At 42.2% G+C, this 24,365-nt stretch overlaps 1 protein-coding gene across 3 annotated transcripts; it reads right to left on the bottom strand.

Annotated features, from left to right (window-relative positions):
• Positions 1–791: 791 nt before the first annotated feature.
• On the bottom strand, positions 792–24,182 carry ipo8 (importin 8). Of its 3 annotated transcripts, none has more exons than XM_085252484.1 (25): positions 23,782–24,182; positions 22,082–22,163; positions 21,388–21,544; positions 21,084–21,242; positions 18,498–18,654; positions 17,983–18,072; positions 16,990–17,084; positions 16,810–16,894; positions 15,413–15,547; positions 14,933–15,032; positions 14,517–14,593; positions 14,151–14,267; positions 13,968–14,057; positions 13,312–13,477; positions 12,692–12,852; positions 12,227–12,352; positions 12,065–12,140; positions 11,500–11,625; positions 10,754–10,851; positions 10,545–10,640; positions 10,066–10,286; positions 9,282–9,487; positions 7,369–7,590; positions 4,541–4,670; positions 792–2,369 (listed from the first exon to the last, which is right to left on the bottom strand). In XM_085252484.1, coding segments are annotated over exons 1-25 (3,057 nt in total). In that variant the 5' UTR covers positions 23,866–24,182; the 3' UTR covers positions 792–2,368. The 3 variants fall into 3 exon arrangements, with proteins under 3 accessions (XP_085108610.1, XP_085108611.1, XP_085108609.1); XM_085252485.1 differs by having other exon boundaries at positions 12,074–12,140; XM_085252483.1 differs by lacking the exon at positions 792–2,369 and having other exon boundaries at positions 4,537–4,670.
• Positions 24,183–24,365: the final 183 nt, after the last annotated feature.

The raw sequence follows: 24,365 nt of genomic DNA, 5'->3' as shown, positions 1-24,365 counted from the left end.
ATCAAGATTAATTTGCATTTAATGATGATGGTAAATTAACTGAATTGCACCTTTATACCAGCTGTATACAGAAAACTTACTGGAGCACACAATAGAAATGATTATGAGTCATGATTCTTTTCCCTATGTTGAGCTACTTGGGTTTTTAGGGATCTTAATTTAATTTAAAGTCACCGTCTACGATGTAATCAACAGAAAATGGTTATTTTTTTCAAATTCTGCTTTACTGCTTGTGTCCTACATAATAGATTCAAGCTGAGTACATTCATTAGAATTAGAATTTCAATTTGCATTCTTATGTACTAATATTATTTTATTATAATATTAATATAGCACAAGGCTGAGTTACCCTTGCATAAAAACAGCTGGTAGTAAAACCGTCCTTCAAGGAGCAAAGAGCAAACTTACTTACTTTGAGTAAAATTCAGAGCCTGTGCTTTTGTTACATTTACTTGTTTAGGACATTATCACAATTAAGATTTTTAATCTTAAAAATTTCAGTTCTTTGGACTTCTGTACAACTGCTAAGCTGAAGATAAAGCATCATCTTCACTTAGGCTTCACTGTCATTGAAACCTCTTCAGTACAGCGATACAATGGCACCATCTCCTAAAAGTGTTGCACATACAGCATTGTCTCAGAGGTATTTCTTCAGCGCATACCCACGTTGGAAGAAAGATGTGAACAATTTGGAATTTCTGAATTTATAACTAAAAATGTGGTCCATCTTCACAAAGTAGAAACAAACTCAATCTGACTAAACTAATGCAAACATTGAAACTTTTCAGATCTTTATTGAAAACAGTGAGCAAACCCTTACAGTACCAGCTGGGATGCACCTGAGTGGTGCTTTCAATTGTTAACTTCAGTATTTACTTCCTCTGTGTATCTCTTAAAAGCTTACTCCCTCAAAAATGCACAAAGAAGTCCTACTATTCCCCAAAAGTTGACTCTGTTCATGTGGACGTAGCGTTTGTAGTGTTCGTCACTTGGATGAAGTCTCTTTAAAGAGAGGAGTTTCTTCCCAGCATTGTCAAATGCTTGCTTGGCATTGGTAGAGGGGTAATATTGTATAGTCTGTATTTTCCAATATAAAGCACCCAGAGCAAACTGCTGTGGTGATTTTTACAATCAATGCAAAAGACTATTGTGTTGATCCATTTGCAAAAGCACAAATTGAGTAAATTCAGGACGACTCATTGTGGCAAGTATTCTGTAAAGATCATAACAGAAGCACAATGTGTAGTCCCCCCCAAAGGAGCAGGACTTCTACAACTTATGAGAATTTGTAGAACAAAAGCACTGAAGCAAAAGCAGAATGAAAAATGAATCGAAACATCCCAAAAGTATCGTTTTGTTGATGTTCCCTAAACCCTGCTTGTCACTGACGACTCTTATGCAGCTACAGAAAGCATGAATTCGGTTGTGGTTCTTACTGATGTCAAAAGTGTTTTTGTGTTATTAGTTTAGTTCTTTAACTTAACTGAAATTTTATTATTTTTTTTGAGTAATCCACAAAAAAAGATAAATAAATAAATAAAAACTGAGCAATTCCAAAGACTAAATTCTTTATAGCTGGACTAACTGCACTATTTCAGCAGGTTATTTAACAACACACCAGAAATGTTGGTTTAGTAACGGTAAAGAGTAACGATAGTAAAGAAAAAACTCCGATGCTACTGCGTGAACATCCATGGTTTTCTTAAATCAGTTTCAAAAAACCTCACAAAAACAAATCCAACATGACTAAAAGCTCCTCCTCTCCCACTTTACATTACATATGTAACATTACAGTCGATCTACAAGACCTCTGATCTCGTTTCCATTCACAGTCTATGTACAACGCAGGCAGACAGAAAGGGACTCTTCTTGCCCAGAGAAGAAAGAGGCTCTTAGAGTACATACAAAAACACTCCGACGCAGTTTTATTGTTTTCTTTTTTACACTTTCGCTGAGAGACAAACACAAAACACAACTGACTTAGTTACAAATTAAAGCACTGCACTGTACAAAATATTTTGTGAATTGTGCTGGTCAAGAACATTTATATTTATAATGCAGATCTTTTCCTCAAGTACACACAGAGACACCGTCACACACTCACAGGCGGTGGACCTGTCCCAGTGAAAGCATTATTCCAGTGGGGGTCTGAAGCAGTGCAGCAAATCAGCAGTTATTGTGATTTGAAACCAGCCCCTGCTACTCCATCCAGGTCTACTGAAACTCTGGTTCTGGTGGGATCTGTTCAGATATGGTTGGATGTAGACTGACATCGTTCAGATTGAACTGAAGTACACTTCAGCTCAGAGCAGCGTTTCTCTTCTTTGACCCCTCTCCTGATTCTGCAGCCCATCTGTTTCTTCAGTGCTCTGAAAACACAAGATGAAACTCGGCTCAGGATTGAGCGACGCGTTTAAAACTGCATCCTTCTCCCTCTGCTACGACAAAACCCACAAGATTTGTAAACTGAATGACTTATTTTCTACTGTTTTTGCTTGTTAAATTCGTTGGAGGCTTTTGATAAGAGATTGCTAAAATAGCCCACTGTCAGTGCCGTGTCCTGATGCTGTGTGTGGAAAAGCTCAGGGCTCTAGAGTGACCTAGTTTCAATCCCCAGCTGTGGCGAGTGTGGAAAGACCATGGCCGCCAACACTGCAATTGTGACTGGTGCTAACACATTTTGAACTAACACGCTGAATCTCGGCTTCACACAACTGAACTCACAAGGCGGCAAACACATTAGCCCTCTCCTTCCCTTCTCACTGGGTGTGAATGGAGCCCCCTAGTGGTCCGCCCCTCTGCAAACACCCAGTAGGGTCTCTTACTACAGGGAGTGCAGAATTATTAGGCAAGTTGTATTTTTGAGGAATAATGTTATTATTGAACAACAACCATGTTCTCAATGAACCCAAAAAACTCATTAATATCAAAGCTGAATGTTTTTGGAAGTAGTTTTTAGTTTGTTTTTAGTTTGAGCTATTTTAGGGGGATATCTGTGTGTGCAGGTGACTATTACTGTGCATAATTATTAGGCAACTTAACAAAAAACAAATATATACCCATTTCAATGATTTATTTTTACCAGTGAAACCAATATAACATCTCCACATTCACAAATATACATTTCTGACATTCAAAAACAAAACAAAAACAAATCAGCGACCAATATAGCCACCTTTCTTTGCAAGGACACTCAAAAGCCTGCCATCCATGGATTCTGTCAGTGTTTTGATCTGTTCACCATCAACATTGCGTGCAGCAGCAACCACAGCCTCCCAGACACTGTTCAGAGGTGTACTGTTTTCCCTCCTTGTAAATCTCACATTTGATGATGGACCACAGGTTCTCAATGGGGTTCAGATCAGGTGAACAAGGAGGCCATGTCATTAGTTTTTCTTCTTTTATACCCTTTCTTGCAGCCACGCTGTGGAGTACTTGGACGCGTGTGATGGAGCATTGTCCTGCATGAAAATCATGTTTTTCTTGAAGGATGCAGACTTCTTCCTGTACCACTGCTTGAAGAAGGTGTCTTCCAGAAACTGGCAGTAGGACTGGGAGTTGAGCTTGACTCCATCCTCAACCCGAAAAGGCCCCACAAGCTCATCTTTGATGATACCAGCCCAAACCAGTACTCCACCTCCACCTTGCTGGCGTCTGAGTGGGACTGGAGCTCTCTGCCCTTTACCAATCCAGCCACGGGCCCATCCATCTGGCCCATCAAGACTCACTCTCATTTCATCAGTCCATAAAACCTTAGAAAAACCAGTCTTGAGATATTTCTTGGCCCAGTCTTGACGTTTCAGCTTGTGTGTCTTGTTCAGTGGTGGTCGTCTTTCAGCCTTTCTTACCTTGGCCATGTCTCTGAGTATTGCACACCTTGTGCTTTTGGGCACTCTAGTGATGTTGCAGCTCTGAAATATGGCCAAACTGGTGGCAAGTGGCATCTTGGCAGCTGCACGCTTGACTTCTCTCAGTTCATGGGCAGTTATTTTGCGCCTTGGTTTTTCCACACGCTTCTTGCGACCCTGTTGACTATTTTGAATGAAACGCTTGATTGTTCGATGATCACGCTTCAGAAGCTTTGCAATTTTGAGACTGCTGCATCCCTCTGCAAGATATCTCACTATTTTTGACTTTTCTGAGCCTGTCAAGTCCTTCTTTTGACCCATTTTGCCAAAGGAAAGGATGTTGCCTAATAATTATGCACACCTGATATAGGGTGTTGATGTCATTAGACCACACCCCTTCTCATTACAGAGATGCACATCACCTAATATGCTTAATTGGTAGTAGGCTTTCGAGCCTATACAGCTTGGAGTAAGACAACATGCATGAAGAGGATGATGTGGACAAAATACTCATTTGCCTAATAATTCTGCACTCCCTGTAGTCCAGGACCGTGGGCTTAAGCAAACGGCCAGAACAGCTGAACAGCTGAACCGGACCCCTGGATGCGGTAACGCATGCACCGAGTCAATTACAATTTTTTCAGCATGTTTCTTCCTGTCTTTCTAACTTCTCTCCTCATGTCGTCTCTCACCATTGGCCCTTAGTTGCAGTGCTCCTCCTCTGCTGTGAGATGCTGTAGATCTCCTGAAGCTGTTTTTTCTGGTCATCGCTGAGCGCAGCCGTCAAACAATGGTACCATGCTGGATCAGTACTCTGGACCCCTACAGACACAGACAAACACACAGCACAGCTCTAGTGTCACGGTGGTTTCATGCATCATCATCGTTTTATTTGTATAGCACTTTAAGAACACACCAGGCAGACCAAAGTGCTGAACAACACAGATCAAAACAACAACCAAATTAAAAATACCATCAAATCATTACGTACAATAAAATAAATAAGAAGGTGTCAGTTTCCTACAGAGTTAAAAGCCAGGGAATAAAAATAGGTTTTCAATCTGGACTTAAAGACCTGCACTGATGACGCTTGTCTAATTTGGAGGGGAAGGTTATTCCAGAGCATCGGAGCCGCAATTGAAAACGCTCGGTCTCCTCTGCATTTCAGCCGCGACTTAGCGACCGACAGCAGCAGCTGCTCAGCTGAACGGAGCGAGCGAGGAGGAACATGCGGCTTCAGCAAGTCAGATAAGTAGACAGGAGCCAGACCATTTAAAGATGTAAAAACCAATAAAAGGACTTTAAAACGAACCCTAAATTGAATGGGAAGCCGATGCAAGGAAGCCAGAACCGGAGTGATGTGATCGAATTTCCTACTACCGGTTAAAAATCGCGCCGCTGCATTTTGCACTAACTGCAGCCGTGACAAGGTGCCCGACCCGACCCCTTTTAAAAGGGAATTACAATAGTCCAGACGTGAGCTGATAAAAGCACGAATAAGAGTTTCCAAATTGGGTTTGGAAAGGAAAGGCTTAACCTTCGACAGGCGTCTGAGGTGATAAAATCTGATTTCACCACCCCATTTACATGACCTTCAAAAGTAAGCGCAGAATCAAGTTTAACACCAAGATTAGTGACTGAACTTTTCAGATGAGAGGTCAAATCACCAAAATCAACATCTGGGGTATCAGTAGAGCGATGTGGGCGACCATTAAAATTCAAAAAATTATTTGCCATCCATAATTTAATATCGCTAAGACAGTCAAGCAGTGATTGACATGGGGAGGTATCCAAATGACTAAAAGGTAAGTAAAGCTGACAGTCATCGGCATACAAATGAAATGACACTCCGTGTTTACGAAAAATCGCACCAAGGGGGAGTAAATACAGCGAGAAAAGTAATGGCCCAAGGATAGGTCCCTGGGGCACACCCCAAAGCAGAGGGGCCACAGAGGAAGCGGCCAGCCCCAGCTTGACACAAAAACTACTTTCGGAAAGATATGATTTTATCCATGTCAATGCCAAATCAGAAATTCCCACACAGTGGTGTAAGCAGGAGATCAGCAGGTCGTGGTCCACTGTGTCAAATGCAGCTGTCATGTCCAATAACACAAGCACAGCATATTTACCAGGATCAGTAGCAACAAGAATGTCATTCATAACTTTAACAAGAGTTGTCTCTGTGCTGTGAAAGGGCTTAAAACCAGATTGGAAGACAGTTGCGAGTCATTCAAATAATCCAACAGCTGGGTATGTACAATCCTCTCCAAGATCTTGCTTAAAAGGGGAAGCTTGGAGGTTTAAAATTTGACATAATAGAACTATCAAGGCCAGGTTTCTTAAGTAAGGGGTGTATGACTGCATGTTTAAACCCACTAGGAACTTGACCGGTTAACAGACTAGTATTGATAATTTTCAGGATATAAGATCCAATGATGGGAAATACTTTTTGGAGAAAGCGGGGAGTAACAACATCGTTCGGGGAGCCACAGGGCTTAGCATGTAGCACCAACTCCTCTAAATCACGCAGAGAAATCGGTGCAAAAGCAGAGAATAGGCTTGAGCAAGGAGCATACATGGCCGGCTCAACAATAGGTGGGATCAGAGGCCTCAGGCTAGCAATCTTGTCCACAAGGTAATAAACTTATTGCACATAGCCTCAGAGGACGGCAACAGGTCATAACCCTCCAAGTTAAGTACAGAATTTATAGTATTGTATAAAACACGAGGGTTATGAGAGTTGGCCGAAATAAGTTGAGAAAAGTAGGAGTGTTTATCAGCCTTAACTGCCCTCTGATAAGTTTTCCAACTAATCTTTAGGGCTTCCAGGGAGACATGCAATCTATCTTTTTGCAGGCGTTATATGCTGCTATAAATGGGTTATACTGCTTTACAAAAAAGTTACTGAGAATCACATTTTTGTCAAGGACGGTCCCATCTGTGTTTATCCTGTTTCGTTACCAAACTATGTGGAAAAATAACAGCATAAATACAGCAGAGCAATGAACTGATCCCACTGCAATGTTTTTGTATGTGATATTAAAAAGTTTCAACTTCAACGAATCCAATCAGAGCAAGAATGTAAACATGCAGTTGCAATAGGCTGGTTTCTGAAGGTTACGATAATGTCTTGTATTTGTCACAGTGAGTGAACAAATAAATATTTAAGTAAAGAATAAAATGGTATAAAAGGAGAGGCAGTGGGCCTCAAACTGTAGTGCACCACAGTCACTGCAAGCAGGGCGTGGACGAGTAGGGGAGTGAAAGTGAGACAACTAAGAAGCATCACCCACCTCCAAGTCAACAATATTCTCTAACAGCAGCACAAAAACTACACACAGATGGTTTGAAGAAGGGGCCACGCTGTTGACCCTTTCTCGAAACTTCCTAGATCTTGGTTGCACCTGAATGAGCCCGGTCCATGAAGCACCATGCTGCTTCCTAAAGGACCCGAAGATCTGCTCCCAGTGTCCCGGAAACAAACAGTAAGGTTCTCTCTAACACGTGAATGATGACCTACTGAGCAGGGCAGACGTGAAGAACTGATACTCGTCCTCTCCATTGTCGTAGTCCAGAGGCGTGCTGTACTCCTCCAGAGGCGTTCCCTCAAAACCATCGTCATCCCAATAGTCATCTTCATCGTCGTCATCATCATCGCCTCCTTGGCCTGCTGGCATGCTGGACTGCTGCTGCATGGTGTTACAATTCTCATTCACCTCATCTTCATCACTAGGAATCTCCTCTGCCGTAAACAAACACAGCCATTTAGAGTGAGGTACCAGGATTTAAAGAGAGATTATTTTCAGCGTACAGTTTGATTTGGGGACTGGCTCACAAACTAGTGCTGGCCCAGAAGAGGGGAGTCACTATAGGTGGGTCGTGGTCAACAGACCAACTGCTTATGGTTCTGACACCAAAGCAACTTTGTGAACAGGATCTTCCCAAGAGTTTTCCTATGTGAAAGAATACCACAGCATCTTTTTGTAAGGGTGTAATGTAACCTTTAGTCTGTAGCTATTACAAAATTACAAGCTAGGCCGGTAGGAAACCTGGTAGCACAGTGCAGTCTAATGAGACATTGTACTAGTTGCTGCTGAAATCTCTAAAGAAGCTGACAGTTATAGTCAGCTCAGTCTTTTATGTATTTCCACACAATCAGGATTATTTTTTATTTTTTGGTAACATTGGATCTTTAGCTTTGAAGTGGTTAAATATGGAGCCCTGCAAGGGACAGTGGAGAAAAAAAACACATGAAGATCATGTCGAGTTACTCTTGCAAGATCTCGTAAAATAGGTCACATCCTTTGCAGGTCACATTTGAAGGCCAAGTTGCTATCCTTTGTGGCCCAACCTATCCCAGAATTCATAGCGTGGCCCAGCCAATTCCAGTTTCCAAAAGTGGCAGCAGCTTCTTAGTTTTAATGTTTCTCTTTCTGGGTCACAAAATAAGCTTTTAACATATTTTCAGCCGTGAATGTAGCTGTGTAAACTTCAGATATCTGCTCAGTTTATCAAGACATCACATATTTGCAAAAGTGCTCCGACGTTTTCGGAGACGTCTGTTACCCACCAGCTCGAAGCTGACCGGGAGGTCACGGCCCACTAGAGCCAGGGGGAACACCGCACTCCCGGCACACCGTGCCTCGACCTCCCGCTCAGCTTCCGTTAACAGCTGTGCTGGTTTTCATTTGACAAATGATTTCAATATTTTAGAACTTACTAATAAAAACAAAGGCCAAACAGCAAAATACCTAACATTTAAATATTTAAATAATACCCCAGGTTATTCAGAACGCTCACTGAACACATGCAGTCACTGCCTGCATTTTAAAACTGACCACACAGCTGGCTACAACTAAATAAGAAACACATTTTAAATACATTAAATGTTAAAATGTAACGGTCAAGTTAACATTCATGATAACCGTTTCCTTTGTTGTTGTTGAACCGTGAGCTTTACTGACCTCTTGAAAAACTACTTCAGCTGTTAGTGAGGGGAGGAGCTGTTTGTCTGACTGCTGTGTGCAGCTGTGTGCAGCTGTGTGCAGCTGGAGGGGCAAAGACGGCACAGTTGATATCGATATTGTTGCAAATGAGTATCTGAATTCAATATTAATTTTTAGCATCAATTTTTTTGACAACCCAGTTAAGAGAAAACTAATACACTCGAATCAAAATATTTACATGTCCGAGTAAAAGAATGACGCCTCAATCACAACAATAACAGCAAATACATTTATGAGTGTGACCCACCAGAGGTAGAGAAGGTTTAAGGACCCAATTCCTTTATTTTTAACCGAAGCAAAGTAGAGCAGAGAGTGAGAAACATAGTGCAGCTAATTTACACTCAGCGCTGGTGAGTTCAGTGGCTAATTTGACTGACTCTTTCTTCTGTTGTTGGTGCCAACCTCCTGCTTTCTGCTCTATTCTCACCATTCTGGTCTTCGTCTTGAGCCCCTGCACGGGCAAGCAGCTCTGGTTTGTTGATTAGGCGGGAGGCATTAATGTGCTTGAGGCCCAGGAAAAGGAGGAGAATGGAGGGGACAATCTGGGCAGCCACTGCATCCAGCACTGCTGGCCGGCTAGGAAGCTCGATTAGCACACTCAGTCCGATGATGCACATCTTACGGTCATGGAGTCTGTAGAGTGAATCAGAACAAGGCAGTTTCTGAGTGTTCACACAAATTAAACTGTCATCTGTTAATTAAAAGAATTAATGAAAGAACACCTGTTGGTATGTGGGTGCCCATTACAGAGCTGGAGTTACAGTGATGCTAGACTGGAAGTAGGTGGAAAACAGGCTGGCTTTGCTCAAAGCTCAGAAAAACAGATCCAAACAGTTCTAAATCTATGACACGGTGTCTCTATGGTTCAGTGATCAACATTTCTCGCTGATTAGCTGTCGAATTTATTTAATTTGTGTTTAAAATGAAAACATAAATCTTCCTGATATAGAGCCACAGGAAAACGACTTCTTTCTCCAACTCGTCAAACCGTCTGGACTTTCTTGTTATTGCTGCAGGATCTTTACATCACAATATAAATAAATATATAAAGCAATAAAACTGAATTAAACTGTCCCTCCCTTCATAGCAATCACAGCTTCACTCAAAAACTTCACAACATGAAATTTTTAAAATCACAAGAGAACATTGATCCAGAATTTCTCTACCCTAACTCAGTAGTTAGCATCAAACGACTCTCTTTGCTGCCTTACCCCAAGAAGAATTCAGTGTCATTCATCCACTGGTTGATGAAGTGTGTGGTTATGGGCTGCGGGTTGTGTGGAAAGTGCATGTTGTCCATTGTATGGATGAGCAGGGCTGGATTGTAGTAGAGAGCAGCAATGGCAACCTGGAGACACATTGTCCTCAGCTCACTGGATTTCACCCCCCGCATCAAACGCTCAAGCACTGCCTCCACGAAAAGAGGGATGCACTGTAGAAACAAAAGAGCAGAAAACATTGCACTGTTTCCTCAGAATGTCAGCAACATGTGGTTTGAAGCACAGTGTGCTTGAAACATGCAGGTGAACAAACTGGCATGACTCTGGCTTCCCAGCTTTGGGCATAATTACACCGACAGAGAGAAACACTTAGCGACACTTCAGTGTTCTGGCTGCAGGACGTTAGAAATAAAGGAAACGGTGCTGGCTGTGTGATAAGTGGAAAATAAAGGTACAGAGCTGCACCTGACCTGGTCAATGCCTCTGCCTTTGCACTGCAGGATGATAACCTCCAACAGTTTGGCTGCATGACACTCTGCATCCTCGCCCGAATCCATGGACAATACCTTAAACAAAAAGGCTTACTGGTCACAATGCAGCAACAACATTGGAAAAAAGCTGCATGTTTGTTCCTGATGATATTTCTGTGAACCACAGTTCAACACATCTGGAGCCAGACCTTTTTGCACATGCTGTAGATGACCTCTAAGTGCTTCGGACTGGACAGAAGCATGTCCGTGTCCACAGTAACGTAGTTGTGCAAAAGCGGCATCATATCTGTGACATAAACACAATTCATACTTTGAACTCCAACAGTGTTTTCATATAAGCTTTACCCAACATGAATCAAGAGTTTTATTATTATTAAGTTAATAGTCATTTATGTTTCATATTCTTGGAACTATGTGACACAACCTCTGTGTATTCACACAAAAATCCTTTGAATCATCTGCAGCTGTCTGGGGTTTTCACAGACGTGTAAAAACTCCAACACAGCAGTCAAACTTACAAAACACAAATGTGTATTTCTTTAATAAATATGGTAATAGGCTGATGTGTCACTGTCTTAATGTGGCTACATGTCACTTTTTTTGTTGTTACCAATTTGTGGTTTCACAGCTATTGTGATAACAAAAAACTGTTTTATGATTAATATTTTAAACGTGTGAAATATGTGCTTGTTTCTGCCTCTCAGGGGGGATAATTTCCTCTATTTCCTGTTGGACAGTAAACTGAATTTCTGGGCAGCTGCAGACGGTTAATTAGGTTAAATAACACGTTTAGAAGGAACTTAAGCAGACGTATTTTATATAATTTGAAAATTTATGGACAAAACAACACAAATACAACTTCTGCACGTATCTAGGAGGAAAATACCACATACAGTCAAGAGTTAGTGGAGATGAAACTGGGTTTAGGACATACCTGTGAAGTAATCAAAGCAGTCATGCTGGAAGACCTCATACAGGACGCCTAACAGCTGCCACATCTGGGGGGAGATGGTCTGACAGGTAAGGCCAAACGCCAGTGACAGGATCTCCTCATAGAATTCTGCAGTGGTTAAAGAATGACAATGATATTCTGCCACATCGTTGAGATACAAGAGAAAGACAATCCAACACCACTAACAGGAAACAGAGTCATCTCGGTGCTGTTTACAGACCACTCAGCATGAACATGCAATCTCTACACATATTTCCATTAAATGCAGGAGATAAAACGTGACACCAGTGTATGAGACTGCTTCCCTTTGAGTAGACATGGAAAAATAATCTAGAGATCACTGTGGCTCCATCAGGATACATAGCAAGGAATGTATTTACTTGAAATAACAAAATTAATTCATTAACAAAATTTGGAACACTTGCAATATCTAGGACGAGGGAAAAGTGTGAAAATGTGCAGGACGACAGAATTTGAAAAGGGAGGCCCCGCCCCCCGCCAAAAAACAAAACAAAACACACTCTTTGGACTGCCCGTGCACACACACCTGCCATACCTATGATGGGTTTCTGCAAGACCAGGCCAATCACCTGCAAACAGATCCCCTCTAGCTGCTGTGTGATCTGAGAGATGAAAAGAAATAATGCGTCAAATATTACATTCACCACTGTCCCAAATTCAAATACTTCTTGCTGTGTGCGCCTCAGACCTCTTTGTGGTCTTCCATTACGGTGAGGATGGTGTCAATTGTACTGAGGATACCAAGAGCCATGACAGTCTTATCTTCGTTCTCCTCGTACTCCTCACTCTGTAGAACTCTTGTGAAGATCTCTGCCTGCCGAACACACACAGTGGTGTTTCCCATCACTTCACTGACCTTGATTCATTTTGTGGACATCCACATTAATCTTAACTCTTACCTTGCCCTGATGTTTTTCACGAGTTTTACCCCAGATCACAGCTAAACTTAAAATAAAACTAACTTAACCTAAAAGTAGCTTCATCTGTGTCTTACTCAGGAGAAGAAAAACAAACCCACAATCTCACACTCACACACACTCACACTCACACACACACACACTCACACACACACACACACGCACACACACCTGGATGCTGCATGCTTCCTTAATACCTGATTAAGCTACAAAATAAGTGTGTGTTGTCGTCCTACCAGGTTCTGTGTCATGTCTACAGCGATGACGGCCACTTCCTGGTTGTACTCGCAGATCATTTTCTGAATGACGTTGGTCAGGTCATCGTTCTCCGTTTCTCTGACCACATGCAGAAGCTCCTGCATGACTTGCCGAATGTAAGGCCTGATGTACAGCTTGGCTTTATAATGAGAAAAGATTGAGTGAGAAAATGAGACTAAATCTGTGTATGGGAGATGATCATATTTGCACTTATCAGTGTTTATGTTCTACCAATATTCATAAGTGCTTCTACTACTACAATGACAACCAGTCTCTAATCCCTACTTAAAGGAATACCCATGTCTCCTTTCTTACACACACATTATTTTTAAATAGAAGCTTGGGCCTGTGATGGGAAAGAAAATAAAACCAAACTTGAAAAACGAGAGAAATTTACAAGAAAAAAAAATCTGAAAAATCGAAGCCAATATCACGTTACTTTTCAAAGTTATTATAACTTCCTGCTAATACCTCCCTCAAAACATTCATTTTCACAACCCTGTGATGGGACTGATTCTGATTTCAGTCAAGCTGGTAAGGTGCATTGTACAAATGTCAGCTTTAACACACAGGAGTGAATCAGCTGTCCTCCACAGACCTTGTTCCTGGTTGCTGACCAGCGTCTGCAGAGCGATGGCAGCCTCCACCTTGACAGGCATCTCTTTGTCATCTATCAGATCCTGTTTGACCAACTCCACAGCATTCCTCAGCACCAGCTCGTCATGGAAACGCAGCGGACTGAAGGAGTGCAACACCCAGCAGGACTAACAAAGGAGAGTATCCCAAGTTTGTACAGCATCCATACAATTTCCACCTTGGTCAAATTTGTGAAAGCAGTACAGCACTAGTCCACATCAGCTTCTAGTGCAGCTTGTAAATAATGTAAATAATTCCTCAAAAAAAGGTCATCTTTAAGTTTCATTTAATGAATATATGCCCTACCACTGGTTATTGCATACTTTTCATTAGTTTCAATAGCCACTGGAATACATGATTCAAATAAACTGGAATTATTCCAGTTTAGGTCCTAAACCTAAATGATGAGTTTGTACACGCAGTTCAATTTAATATAGAACTCAAATACCTTAACTGGACATAATATGGGTTTTTTTTAGTTTTATGAAATAAACACAGGGTGAAAATTATACATACAGGATTAAACTGCACCCACATTATTCATTCAGTGGTGACACATTATTAGCCATCATGACACTCTTACACTGCTCTACCAAGGAGGGAGGAAGGTTCACTCACCCTGGCACGCAGGTAACCCAAAGGAGAGTTAAGCAAGGGGAAGACGTAGTTCTGAAGCATCAGCTCCATTTGCTCCCTGTACAGCCGCTTCTGTAGGACCAGACATGCAGAAATGCAGCGAATCTTGAAGCTGATTACTTGATAAAAGTGCTCGTTAGAGTTCCTGTGCGTGTCTCTGTGTACCTTTAGTAAGAGCTCAGCCAGAGCTCCGATGCAGTGCAGCGCTCCATCCGTCCTGCAAGGATCAGCAGAGGGCTCCATCAGGATACGATGGCAGAACTCCATCATTTGAGGCAGGACCTGTAAAATGAATACAGGACATCCTGCAGATTACATTTACAAGATCTGTGTGCAGAAACTAAAGCTTGTGGCTTGTGGTAATAAAAATAAAATACACTGGCAGGAAAAGAGAAAGAGCCCTTTTTTCATGTGGTGGAATAAACTATAATATAATATCAATATCCCTGGGCAAAGGGCTAGTTGCCACATACTGTGTACAAGCACTCTGGTTCCTGTGGATGTGCGCTATCATGCCCCCCCCCCGCTCACCTCTTTCCTCTTGCGTGCAGCTTTACACAGCAGGCTCTGGGCAGCAGTGACTGGGAGAGCATGGTCATCATAGAGGTCTAGATACAAAGATGGATACTCTCAAAAATAACATATTCCCAGACATGACATGCACTCACCTTCACCACTCAATGTTATAGCAATGGCCAAAAATGACTTTCTCTCAATTTCACTTTTAGGGTTTTGGGTTTCTTTGGTAGGCAAACTCCAAACTCAGATATGCTGTTGTTGCCTTTGCAATCTGCAGATTACAGACACATGGGGACCCCCTGTTCCTGTGCAGAGCAGTAGGGGAACCACAGCAACACTAAGCAGAGACTCCAGAGTGTGCACAAGTAATTCAAGACTAAAACTCTAGTATCATTACAACCCTAATACCAGGATACTTGAACACTTACTGAACTTCATACGGATATACTCATATGGATCCTCTTGCCATAGTTTCTCGTCCTCGTCTTTGTAGCACATAAGAGGAAAGATGACCTCCTGGCATATGGTCTACATGAAACAAAATCTTCATAATATTAATGAGATTAAAGATGATTCAAGAGGGAGAAATAAGACTGGCTTTATTAAAATAAATAGACAATAAAAATGACCAGAGTGGAAAAAGTAGGGCAGAAATTTGTAACTATGTGAATGATTAAATGATGAAATCACAGACAGAACAACTTTCAGTCAGCATCCATTCGTTACTCTTTAATAAAGTCAACTTTGAACTGAGTCCGAAGGACTCCTCTCTAAAGTTCCTGACATTTTTGGTGGAATAGTACCTTTAAGTATTTGGTGAAACTAAATTCAGATCGCTCTAAACTGAATAAGAGGGTCTGGTCCGATCAGGAACAGGCAAAGATCATATTCCTTCATGCATGTCCTACCTGCATGTGCGGCTTCATCTGTTTCCAGGTCAGTGAGTGTGACAGACCCTGGTTGAGGTAGTTGAGGCACTGCTGTAGGACCTGAGGAGTAACATACTGCTTCTGTCGGTACTGGTCCACCACCTTCAGCAAGACCTGGATGGATAACACACCGCACAGGATGAATAACCACCGTCGCTCATAGGATTAGTTGCAACAAACTGTTAGTCTTGATGTTTGCTCAATACTCCAGGTAAGCAAATCCCCAAAAGTTGATTCTGTTCATCTGAAAACAACAACACTGCAGATGTCGAAGCAGAGCAACTGCGGACAAACGTTTCAGCCTGTCCCAGCAATGCAGAGCCGGCAGCATCACCAGCATGACTTGGTAAAGACAGCAACAGGCAGACTCATCTGGCTTGGTCAGTGTAAAATACCCCCGTTCTCTGTTGGGGGGTGGGGGGCTGAGGGGAGGAGTTGGCGTCTGGGATGCTCCCTGCTGCTGCAGGACCGGGGGTGGTCTGCTTGTCTCCACCCCAGAGCAGAGGGCAACATCTCCTGGCTCTGGGGGCAGACTGCCCCTCTGGGAACATCTCAGGACCCCCCATCTGTGGGGACCCCCCACCACACTCCCTGCTGGTGGCTGATGCTCTCAGCCGCCGGCGCATTGGTGGTTCTCGGCGTCCGGGGCTGGGCGCTCGTGGCTCAGTCGGGCTGTGAAGCCAAACTTTCATGTGCTCTATTTTCAAACTCGTTATCTCAGGAATTTCCAACCTCTCTCTTAATGTTTTCCAAAAACACCATGGCAAGGAAGTTATCTTCCGCCTGTTCAAGGTTCAAGGTTCTGTTTTGTAATACCAGGGATTCTCATATTTTCCCGTCTCTCTTGGGCAGTCATCCAAGTCTCCAGCTCCCTCTGAAGTTCAAGCAAGTCCAGAGCGGTTCTTCACTTTTCCCTCCGAAAATATCCTTCAGACATTTCAGGTAGAGTCTGTAGAGTCTTTACTTGCACAGAATTCTTCACTAATAAAAGTTTCTCAGCTCCCAGTCATGTTGTTAGCGTTGGACTCTCCGGTTGTTACGACCATCCTTTAATCTAGGAGATGTTCTTTTGTCTGCCTTTAGGCACAGCATAAACGCCTTATGAATATCACATAACCTTGAATTTGGAATGCACCTAATATAAAATAGCATTTTCAAGTAGATATTGAAGAGCTCTTGAGTTAACCTGTTGCTGTCATGCTGAGGAACAAAGCCAATTAGCACGTAAAACAATAAGAGTGCATGTTTACTGACTGTAACGCACAAATACCACAAAGATACGTATCAACTACAGAATCTACATTAAAGATCAAAGTCAGAGTGTTATTTACCGGACATTCCCTATAACTCAAACAGACTCAGTGACACATATTTACCTGCTGGATCCCCACTGCATATGTCTTCAGGAAAAAATCTGCAAACTCGTAGTACTCTTTTGTCACGTTTCCTGGGCTTCCATATCTGTGATTCACATCAGAAATACAGGAATGCTGAAAAGGTCTTTCTGCCAAACCCAAATCTGCTCGGTAATGATTTAACAGCATTTCTGGACTCACCGTTCAAACAGTCGCGTGATGATGCGCAACGCCCACTTTTTACACTTCCACCACGCCAGCTCAGGACGGTCATCCTCATCCACCTCCAGTGTCTCCTAACAAACACACTGTATGGTCAGCACTAGGTCCTCGTGAAGAACACATTCATTAGAATTTTAATCCGTGCGTCTAGAAATACTATAGAAACCTTTATTTACGGGGTTTTTAACTACACTGTGGAGCACTTGTGTCAGTGGAAAAACGTTTCTGCACTGATGATGCCGTTTTGTGCCACTCAGCTCTCACAATAACTGAATGTCTCAGCAGAAGTAAGCTTCTAACAGTTCAGGCTCACGTGTGTAATTGTAAGATTGTGTAATATGAAACCAAATGAATGTGGTTTGTTTGGACTTAATTAAAAAAAAGTTCATTATAGACTTTTTTTTATTAAAACAAATGTTCAGCGTTTGCTGGTTTCTCTGTGTCTGTGTGACTCTCCCACAGTCCACAAGCATCCATGCTGGGCTGATTGGTAATGCGAGGCAGATAAAGGGCTGAAAGCGCATAGAATAAGCATGCTAGTACTTTAATGATCATTCTGTGACTAGAATTAAAGTGCAATACACAAGTTTTGAAAATAAAATCCCAAACCTTAAAAGGATTTACCATGTAAAAGTTGATTCTGTTCATCTGGAAATTTGCATATTAATGATCCGTAATGTGAAAATGATCAAGAAACTGTGAGGTCAGCTCATAAACTGACCTCACAGCCTATTGTTCACTAGTGGTCCTGGTTTCAGTCATTATGCAAATGTACTGTTTATAAGATTGGGGAAACCTGCAGTCAGAGACTGAAGACGTCACTTGGACGAGTGACCACTGAAAACGCTACGTGCAGATGAACAGAGTCAACTTTTTGGGATTTCCTTATCTAGATGATTGAGAATGCATCAAGACGTCACATACTGTTGGATTTGTTAAATCACATTGTGTCTATATGATTCGGGATCTTACAGCTGGGATGTCTCGGTCCATTATGGCTCGGAGTATTTCCATCCACTGAGTCATCACTGTGTTGTTGATCAGCTGGAGAGGCAGCGAATACTGCAAGAAAGAAGAAGTACGTTCTTACTCCTTTCCATTACGACCACCTGTCTACTTTCTGAAAGCATCTCTGAGCCTTTCCTTAATACATAAGTCACATCAGCGGACGACGACAGTTAATCTGAATAAACAGCAACTGCTGCTGTTTGTACCAGTGTAGTGGAGTTTAGGGCACATTGAAAAGTGTGTAATTAGGAATAAAAAGGTGCAGGACTGTAGTCCCTCTCACCCTCTTAGCATTCAGTCTGGCCACAGTCACATTCTGTAAGCTCAGCATAAGACAACTGAAGGAAACATATCAATTTAGAGCTACATGTGTCAACAACTACAACTACATGTTTTGACATGAGACATTTCAAAGTTTCAGTGTCTGGCTTTTTAGCACATGAAAACATCTGAAAAAAAGCTCACACACGTGCACACACCTGTACAAGAGCATGGAAGATCTTCAGGATCTGTTTCTGAATGAGGACTGAAAAGATTGTGGCATCAACCAGAAGCTGGCTGATGAGTTGTTGAATCCTGGGCAGGAAGATCTGCATGGCTGCAAGCAACGGCTCCCTCTCATCTGCTTTCCTGTACCTGAAGCACACACATGCGTGATACTTACTAAATGATCTCAGTTCAAATCAGAACGTGCTTCAGGTTGTAGACGTCATTCTCCTTCAGCTGTTAGACTGAAGCAGAGAGTGCCTTATCTGCTTCTGTCTCTATAATGCCTTGCTGGTCTGAGAGAATTTCTTTAAATGACATTACACTGTAATATGGAAGCGCGCCACTAAAAAAAACACCCAAACAAAAAAAAGACAAATATCCATAACTCGAAATTTCGACTTATATTTCTCCAAATTTCGAGTTAATAACTAAAAATTTCGAGTTAGCTCTGCCAATCAGTAATCTACGTGAATGAGGTCACTTTCTTGTTACCCGGAAGCATATGGCGCAGAGCAACGCGCACTCAAAACTGGCGCTTTTGCAAGTACGTCTGCTGATAGTAACACCATGTGATTCAGCCAATAACACAAGGATTTCATCATTTTTGAAGCCAGGCTGAAAACACTCAGCAATCTGTGCATTCATGACTGGATGTAATACAGCTTAGCTGTAGCATTTGTGCCTGAGGGCTTCAGCTTCCGGGTGACAAGGAAAAGACGTCACAGTTAATAACTCGAAATTTCGAGTTATGGATCCTTTTTTTTAGTGGCAGAAACGGGCTTCCATACTGTAATGTTATATTTTCTGGCACAAAGATGTAAACTGTAACTAGCTGCACATTTTTACTAATTGTAAAATAATTAATACAGTGGAACCCCGACTTACGAAATTAATTCGTTCCAGAGGGTCTTTCGTGAATCAATTTTTCTTAAGGCAAAGCACCTTTTTCCATCGCCTTTTGAGTGAGGCGATGCTGGCTGAAGACGAAGGAGGAGGTTGAAGAAAGCATGCGTATGCATGCATACATATGTACGTATACATGTACATAACATTATGGAATTTTATTTAATTTTTTAATATTTTCTGTTTTATCTACTTCATTACGCGGGCATTTTGCCGTACCACAGGCCTTCGTAACATGAATTCTTCATTAAATGGGGTCTTCATAAGCCGGGCTTCCACTAGATTTATAATGCACCTCAAATGAAGCGATTTAGTTGGTTGCTAGCTTTGCTACAGATAAGGACAAAAATGACTAGCCCCACTGTGACATTTAAAGTTTCAATGTTCTGAAAGTGTTTTTAAAACAGAACAAGCCTTGGTTTGCATTAGTCATTTCCAGAGATCTCAATGCTAAAGACACAGCCTGTATGTTGGGGAGAGGAAAAACACAGATTAATCCCAAATTTCATCATCAAAATTAGACAACAGAAATCATATTTCTATTGGTTATCTCTTGCAAACATCCAGGAAAAGCATCCGAGTTCTGGAAAGCCTTCAAAACGTACCTACATCACTTCCTTCGGGAATCAGTTTGGAATGCTTTCACGCTGGGAATTTGCTTTATATACTCGTTGTCTAACAACACAGTTTTATATGTTCTCCACCAAATATTCAGAACTGTAAAAACTAATTTGCGTTTACCTCGATAAACCACACGATGGTCTACAGTAAACTGTCCCTCCTTCGCCTCAGTGCTGATATGATCACTGCTCCTGTAACTTGGATTTTTAATGTAACATGTGTTACAGGCAAATACGCAGATGACAAGCCTGAAAATCCACAGTCTGCTTTCGACAAATTTCAGAAATCTTTTTCTACATCAATATTTATGAGGTCACCAAAAAGTATCCAGCCTACAGTCCATATTCAGATCCTTCATGGCCGTCAGATTAAAACTGCTGATTCTTATAAAACTTCAGCTTCATGCCAGATGAACTTTAAAAAAGTCATGTGGTCCCCAACCCCCGGGCCACGGTCCGGTACTGGTCTGTGAGTCGTTCGGTACCGGGCCGCGAGACTTGAGGCTCTGGTGTGAAATTTATGGTTTTCGGGGTTTTTATCGTTAACTCAGCTTCCCTGGGTCTTTTCCTGTGTTGTAGTCATGTGTCTTATTTTGAAAGAAATAGTTACATGTTACCATAGTGACCAGGGAGCATTAAGGGGCAGAGAGGAGGATGTTACTCTCCATGTTGTTTCAGGATTTCAGCATTTCAGGAGGACGCTGCTAATAAAGTTACACAGTGAATTCATCTTTATTATTATATTTACAAAATACCAGTTTTTGTCTCGGTCGTAGGATTTTATTTTGTCGTATTTATCCGCGACACCTTAAAGGCCGCAGCGTGAAAACATTGCCTGACATTAAACTGGTCCGTGGCTCAAAAAAGGATGGGGGCCGCTGGCCTAAGACTCAATTTTTCTTTTGCACACATATCACTCTTAAAAAGGGGCCCTGACCTCAATTTCACTATCTTTTCAAATAAAGGATTTCAGATGTAATAAAAAATAATAATAACCCGTTCTGCTCTCCACACGTGATTGGTGGGTGGGCTGAACATGAACAGGTTACTTACTCGTATGTTTTGACCAGCTGGTAGAGAGCCAGCAGGGTTCCATACCAGCTGCCGCTGTTTGGAGACTGCAGGTACATATTGATCTTGTCCACAATGGCAGTCCAGCGGCCGGGGAAGTCATGCTTGATGATGGCTCGCAAACACATGGTCAACTGGGCACTACAGAAAAAAGAAAACAATATGTGGCGTCACTATCATGTCGTGGGCACTATTCAAAGGGCTTTTAATGGTTGAAATAGGTTAAGATCTAAGAGAAGGGGAAAAGCTGTCCTGAGTGAGCAGGTGTATGCACATGTGCATGTACCGTATGGACTCTGGACAGCGGATGATACCCTCCAAGATCTGATCTCTGATCTGCTGCCGGTCGTTCTCATGGATGTTGAAGGGAAAGACAACCTCCCCGACAGATGGTTCCCTGTCCTGCCAGTACTGACTCACCATGTTCTTCAGGTAGATTGCAGCTACACACACCGAGACAATCAGACCATCATCACACAGGTCATATAGCTAATGTAGTTTCACACTGTTCATTTATTTATGTGCTTCTACAAATCACAAAGACTCCATTTAAAACACTGGTCTGTTGATCCATCCATCCATCCATTCACTTCCGCTTATCCTTTTCAGGGTCGCGGGGGGCGCTGGAGCCTATCCCAGCTGTCATAGGGCAAGAGGCGGAGGTACACCCTGGACAGGTCGCCAGTCTGTCGCAGGGCCAACACACAGGGCCTGTTGATATCTAATATTTTCTTAAGGCTGAGAAACCACACGTGCAGATCCAAATCTTTAACCTTTCAAGTTTGGTGTAAAACCCCGACACACTCCGACACACTTCTGCTACTCCAAATACTTACTAGTGAAGTGCTTCCCAAATGGGAGGCCATGGCAGCTAGTTTTAGACATACTCATACAACAGTCTCTCTCAGCAGGTCAGTGCTATTTTTCTAACTACTAAATAATGATGGAAACAGAGTGACCAAAACCAGTTAGCATCTTACCTGCTTGGCGAACAGGAAACTCTACCTGCTCCGACACAATGATCTGAAGCAGGGTAGGGGCGAAATTAATGATCTTGTAGGACTGAAACACAGACAGATGGACAGCTTCAAAATTTCGTATGTATTCAAAACAATATTAAAACATTTTTAAACCCAAAGTTTTTGGAAATGAAATGTAAGATGCCAAAGCTGCAGCTCTTAAAAATGGCCTCTGAAGCATTCACCAGTGTGTAACTGTGTGACCGGTAAAGGCACTTAAACTGCAAAGACAAAGGATAAAGAGGAAAGTGTGAGTGAATGAGTGAAAATAACACTGATATGAAAATTCTACCTGTTTTGCTGACTGCAGCCTGCGCATGCAAAGACTGTGCTGTGCAGGTCTATGTGCATTAGTGGTGTGATTCTCTTTTATTGGCCCACTCATGCAGCTGCAGCACCCCACAGACACTGCAGGCCATCAGTACTTATTGTCGCGTCACTTCATCACAGTATATACAGTCTAACTGTTTTTATAATTTGGCGCCATCTAACATTTCTGTCTTGAACAGTGCGAGATTGATTATTATTATTATTTTATTACCATTTGTACTTCTGTCAAAGTCCATTCATGGTCCACTCGCAAGAGAATATTGGATCCTAGACAGATGTTTTCTAGAGGATTGCAATTCTCAGCTGTTGGTCAGTGAATGTATTCTGGCCTTTGTAAACTTTCCAATCCCACATCAAACCTTCTGTTGTTCTCCACCTCCTCTCCGGCCAGCTCCCCCTTTCCAAGATTTGGAGTTAAATACTTTTTGTCTTACTCAGTCTTCTGCATCCTGAAGTACATCTTATGCCTGCCATGAATTCATCCAGGAAGATGTCAAAGTTGTGACATCGAAGACTTATCACAGTTATTTCTTTTGAAATTGCAGACAAATTAAAATGAAACTTCAACAAACACACCAACCTTTTCTGTATAGCTTTGCAAACTAACAGTGCAATAGATCCGTTTCCGAGAAAGAAAAACAACACAAAGTAATGTGCGATCTCAGAGATGGAGAAAGAAAAAGAGGACGATGATTTCTTTTCCTTTAAAAAAACGAGGATTGCCCAGCAGGTGATAGTTGATAAACGGGGGGTTTAGAGCTTCGATGTAAAGCTTATATAATCACACAATGCATGTGTAATTAAATAAGGAGTTATTACACAGTGTGAATGCCCACAGCTCAAACCCATTTAAGATTTACCAATTCAAGTTTCAGTCATGATGCAGCCAGCGTTAAAATAACACAGCATAAACATTAGTGGGTTTCTGCATCATTCTGGGTAACTCAGCAAAGCTCTCAATCGCCAAATATTGCGATCCTTTTTATTATTCGGCCATTGAAGGCAGGAGCAACAACAGAGGACTGGAGGAAGTCCTGAACTCCAGTGCTGACATGAGAAAGTTTGGGAAGCCCCGCTGCTGACCGTCAGCTCGTGATGGCTGTCAGAACTGCCTGCTATTGTTCTCCAGGGCAGCTGCCGCAGTGACTGTCGGGGTACCGGTTAGACTAAATGCTGATCTTAGGCCTAATATATGCATCTGAACGTTAACCAGGTAAAGCCGAGCGCAAGCCCCAAAACACGGTCCGCCATCCTCCACAAACACCAGCAGCCCTCCTCGGCTCGAACGAAAAAAGAAAACAAGCAAACCAAAAACTATTTAGCTCACCCACCTGATTGAGTTCATTTTCTGCCGCTATCCTCAGGTTGGGGTCGATGGTTCCCTTCAGAGCCTGGATTATACGGTTGGGATCCATGTGTGTTTAGTTCCACGGTTCCGTTTCTATTTTTATTCTCACATTCATGAAACTAACAGAAGCTAACGTTTCTGCACCCAAAATTCGTGCCTTTTGCATCCAGTGTGGCCTAAACACGAAAAGGCTTCCGGTAGTAAAAAACACAACGTCCGGTCAGAGCATTCAAAATAAAAGGCTTGTTATCGGACACATGTTCAGCATTTTGTTTAAAGGAGCGGAGGCGAGTTTCTGTTAAAGACACGTCGGTGTTCTTTCTGCTAATGTCCCGACACCTTTACAGCGCTCACATCAGTGCTGCAGGCAACGACCTGTCAATATTGGCTCGAGTTCTTTTTTTAGGCGGTTGACATTCAACATTTTATTGTATTACCGCCACCTGCTGGGCTGGAGTGTGAATACGTGACTCCAAAATGCAATATTTCTGCAAGGAATGGGAAGTTCCTATAACCCGCGATTATTCCCTTTTCCTGCCGTTATGCTCATTTAAATGAGCACACAGT

This window comes from Mchenga conophoros, linkage group LG17, assembly GCF_057382185.1.
Source record: "Mchenga conophoros isolate Kocher_MC1m ecotype Shallow Benthic linkage group LG17, M_conophoros_male_GT1.1, whole genome shotgun sequence".
Taxonomy (NCBI): domain Eukaryota; kingdom Metazoa; phylum Chordata; class Actinopteri; order Cichliformes; family Cichlidae; genus Mchenga; species Mchenga conophoros.
The sequence above is the reverse complement of the archived record's forward strand: the minus strand, read 5'-3'. Positions and strand labels throughout refer to the sequence as shown.

Bases quoted from the DNA above. Each gene is read 5' to 3' on its own strand.
- ipo8 (XM_085252483.1), bottom strand. From the start codon at position 23,865: ATGGATCCCAACCGTATAATCCAGGCTCTGAAGGGAACCATCGACCCC. The intron at 22,164-23,781 runs GTGGGTGAGCTA...TCTGTGTTTCAG, and splicing joins CAGAAAATGAACTCAATCAG to TCCTACAAGATCATTAATTT. The intron at 12,853-13,311 runs GTCTGTGGAGGA...CTCATTATAAAG, and splicing joins GGTCAGCAACCAGGAACAAG to CCAAGCTGTACATCAGGCCT.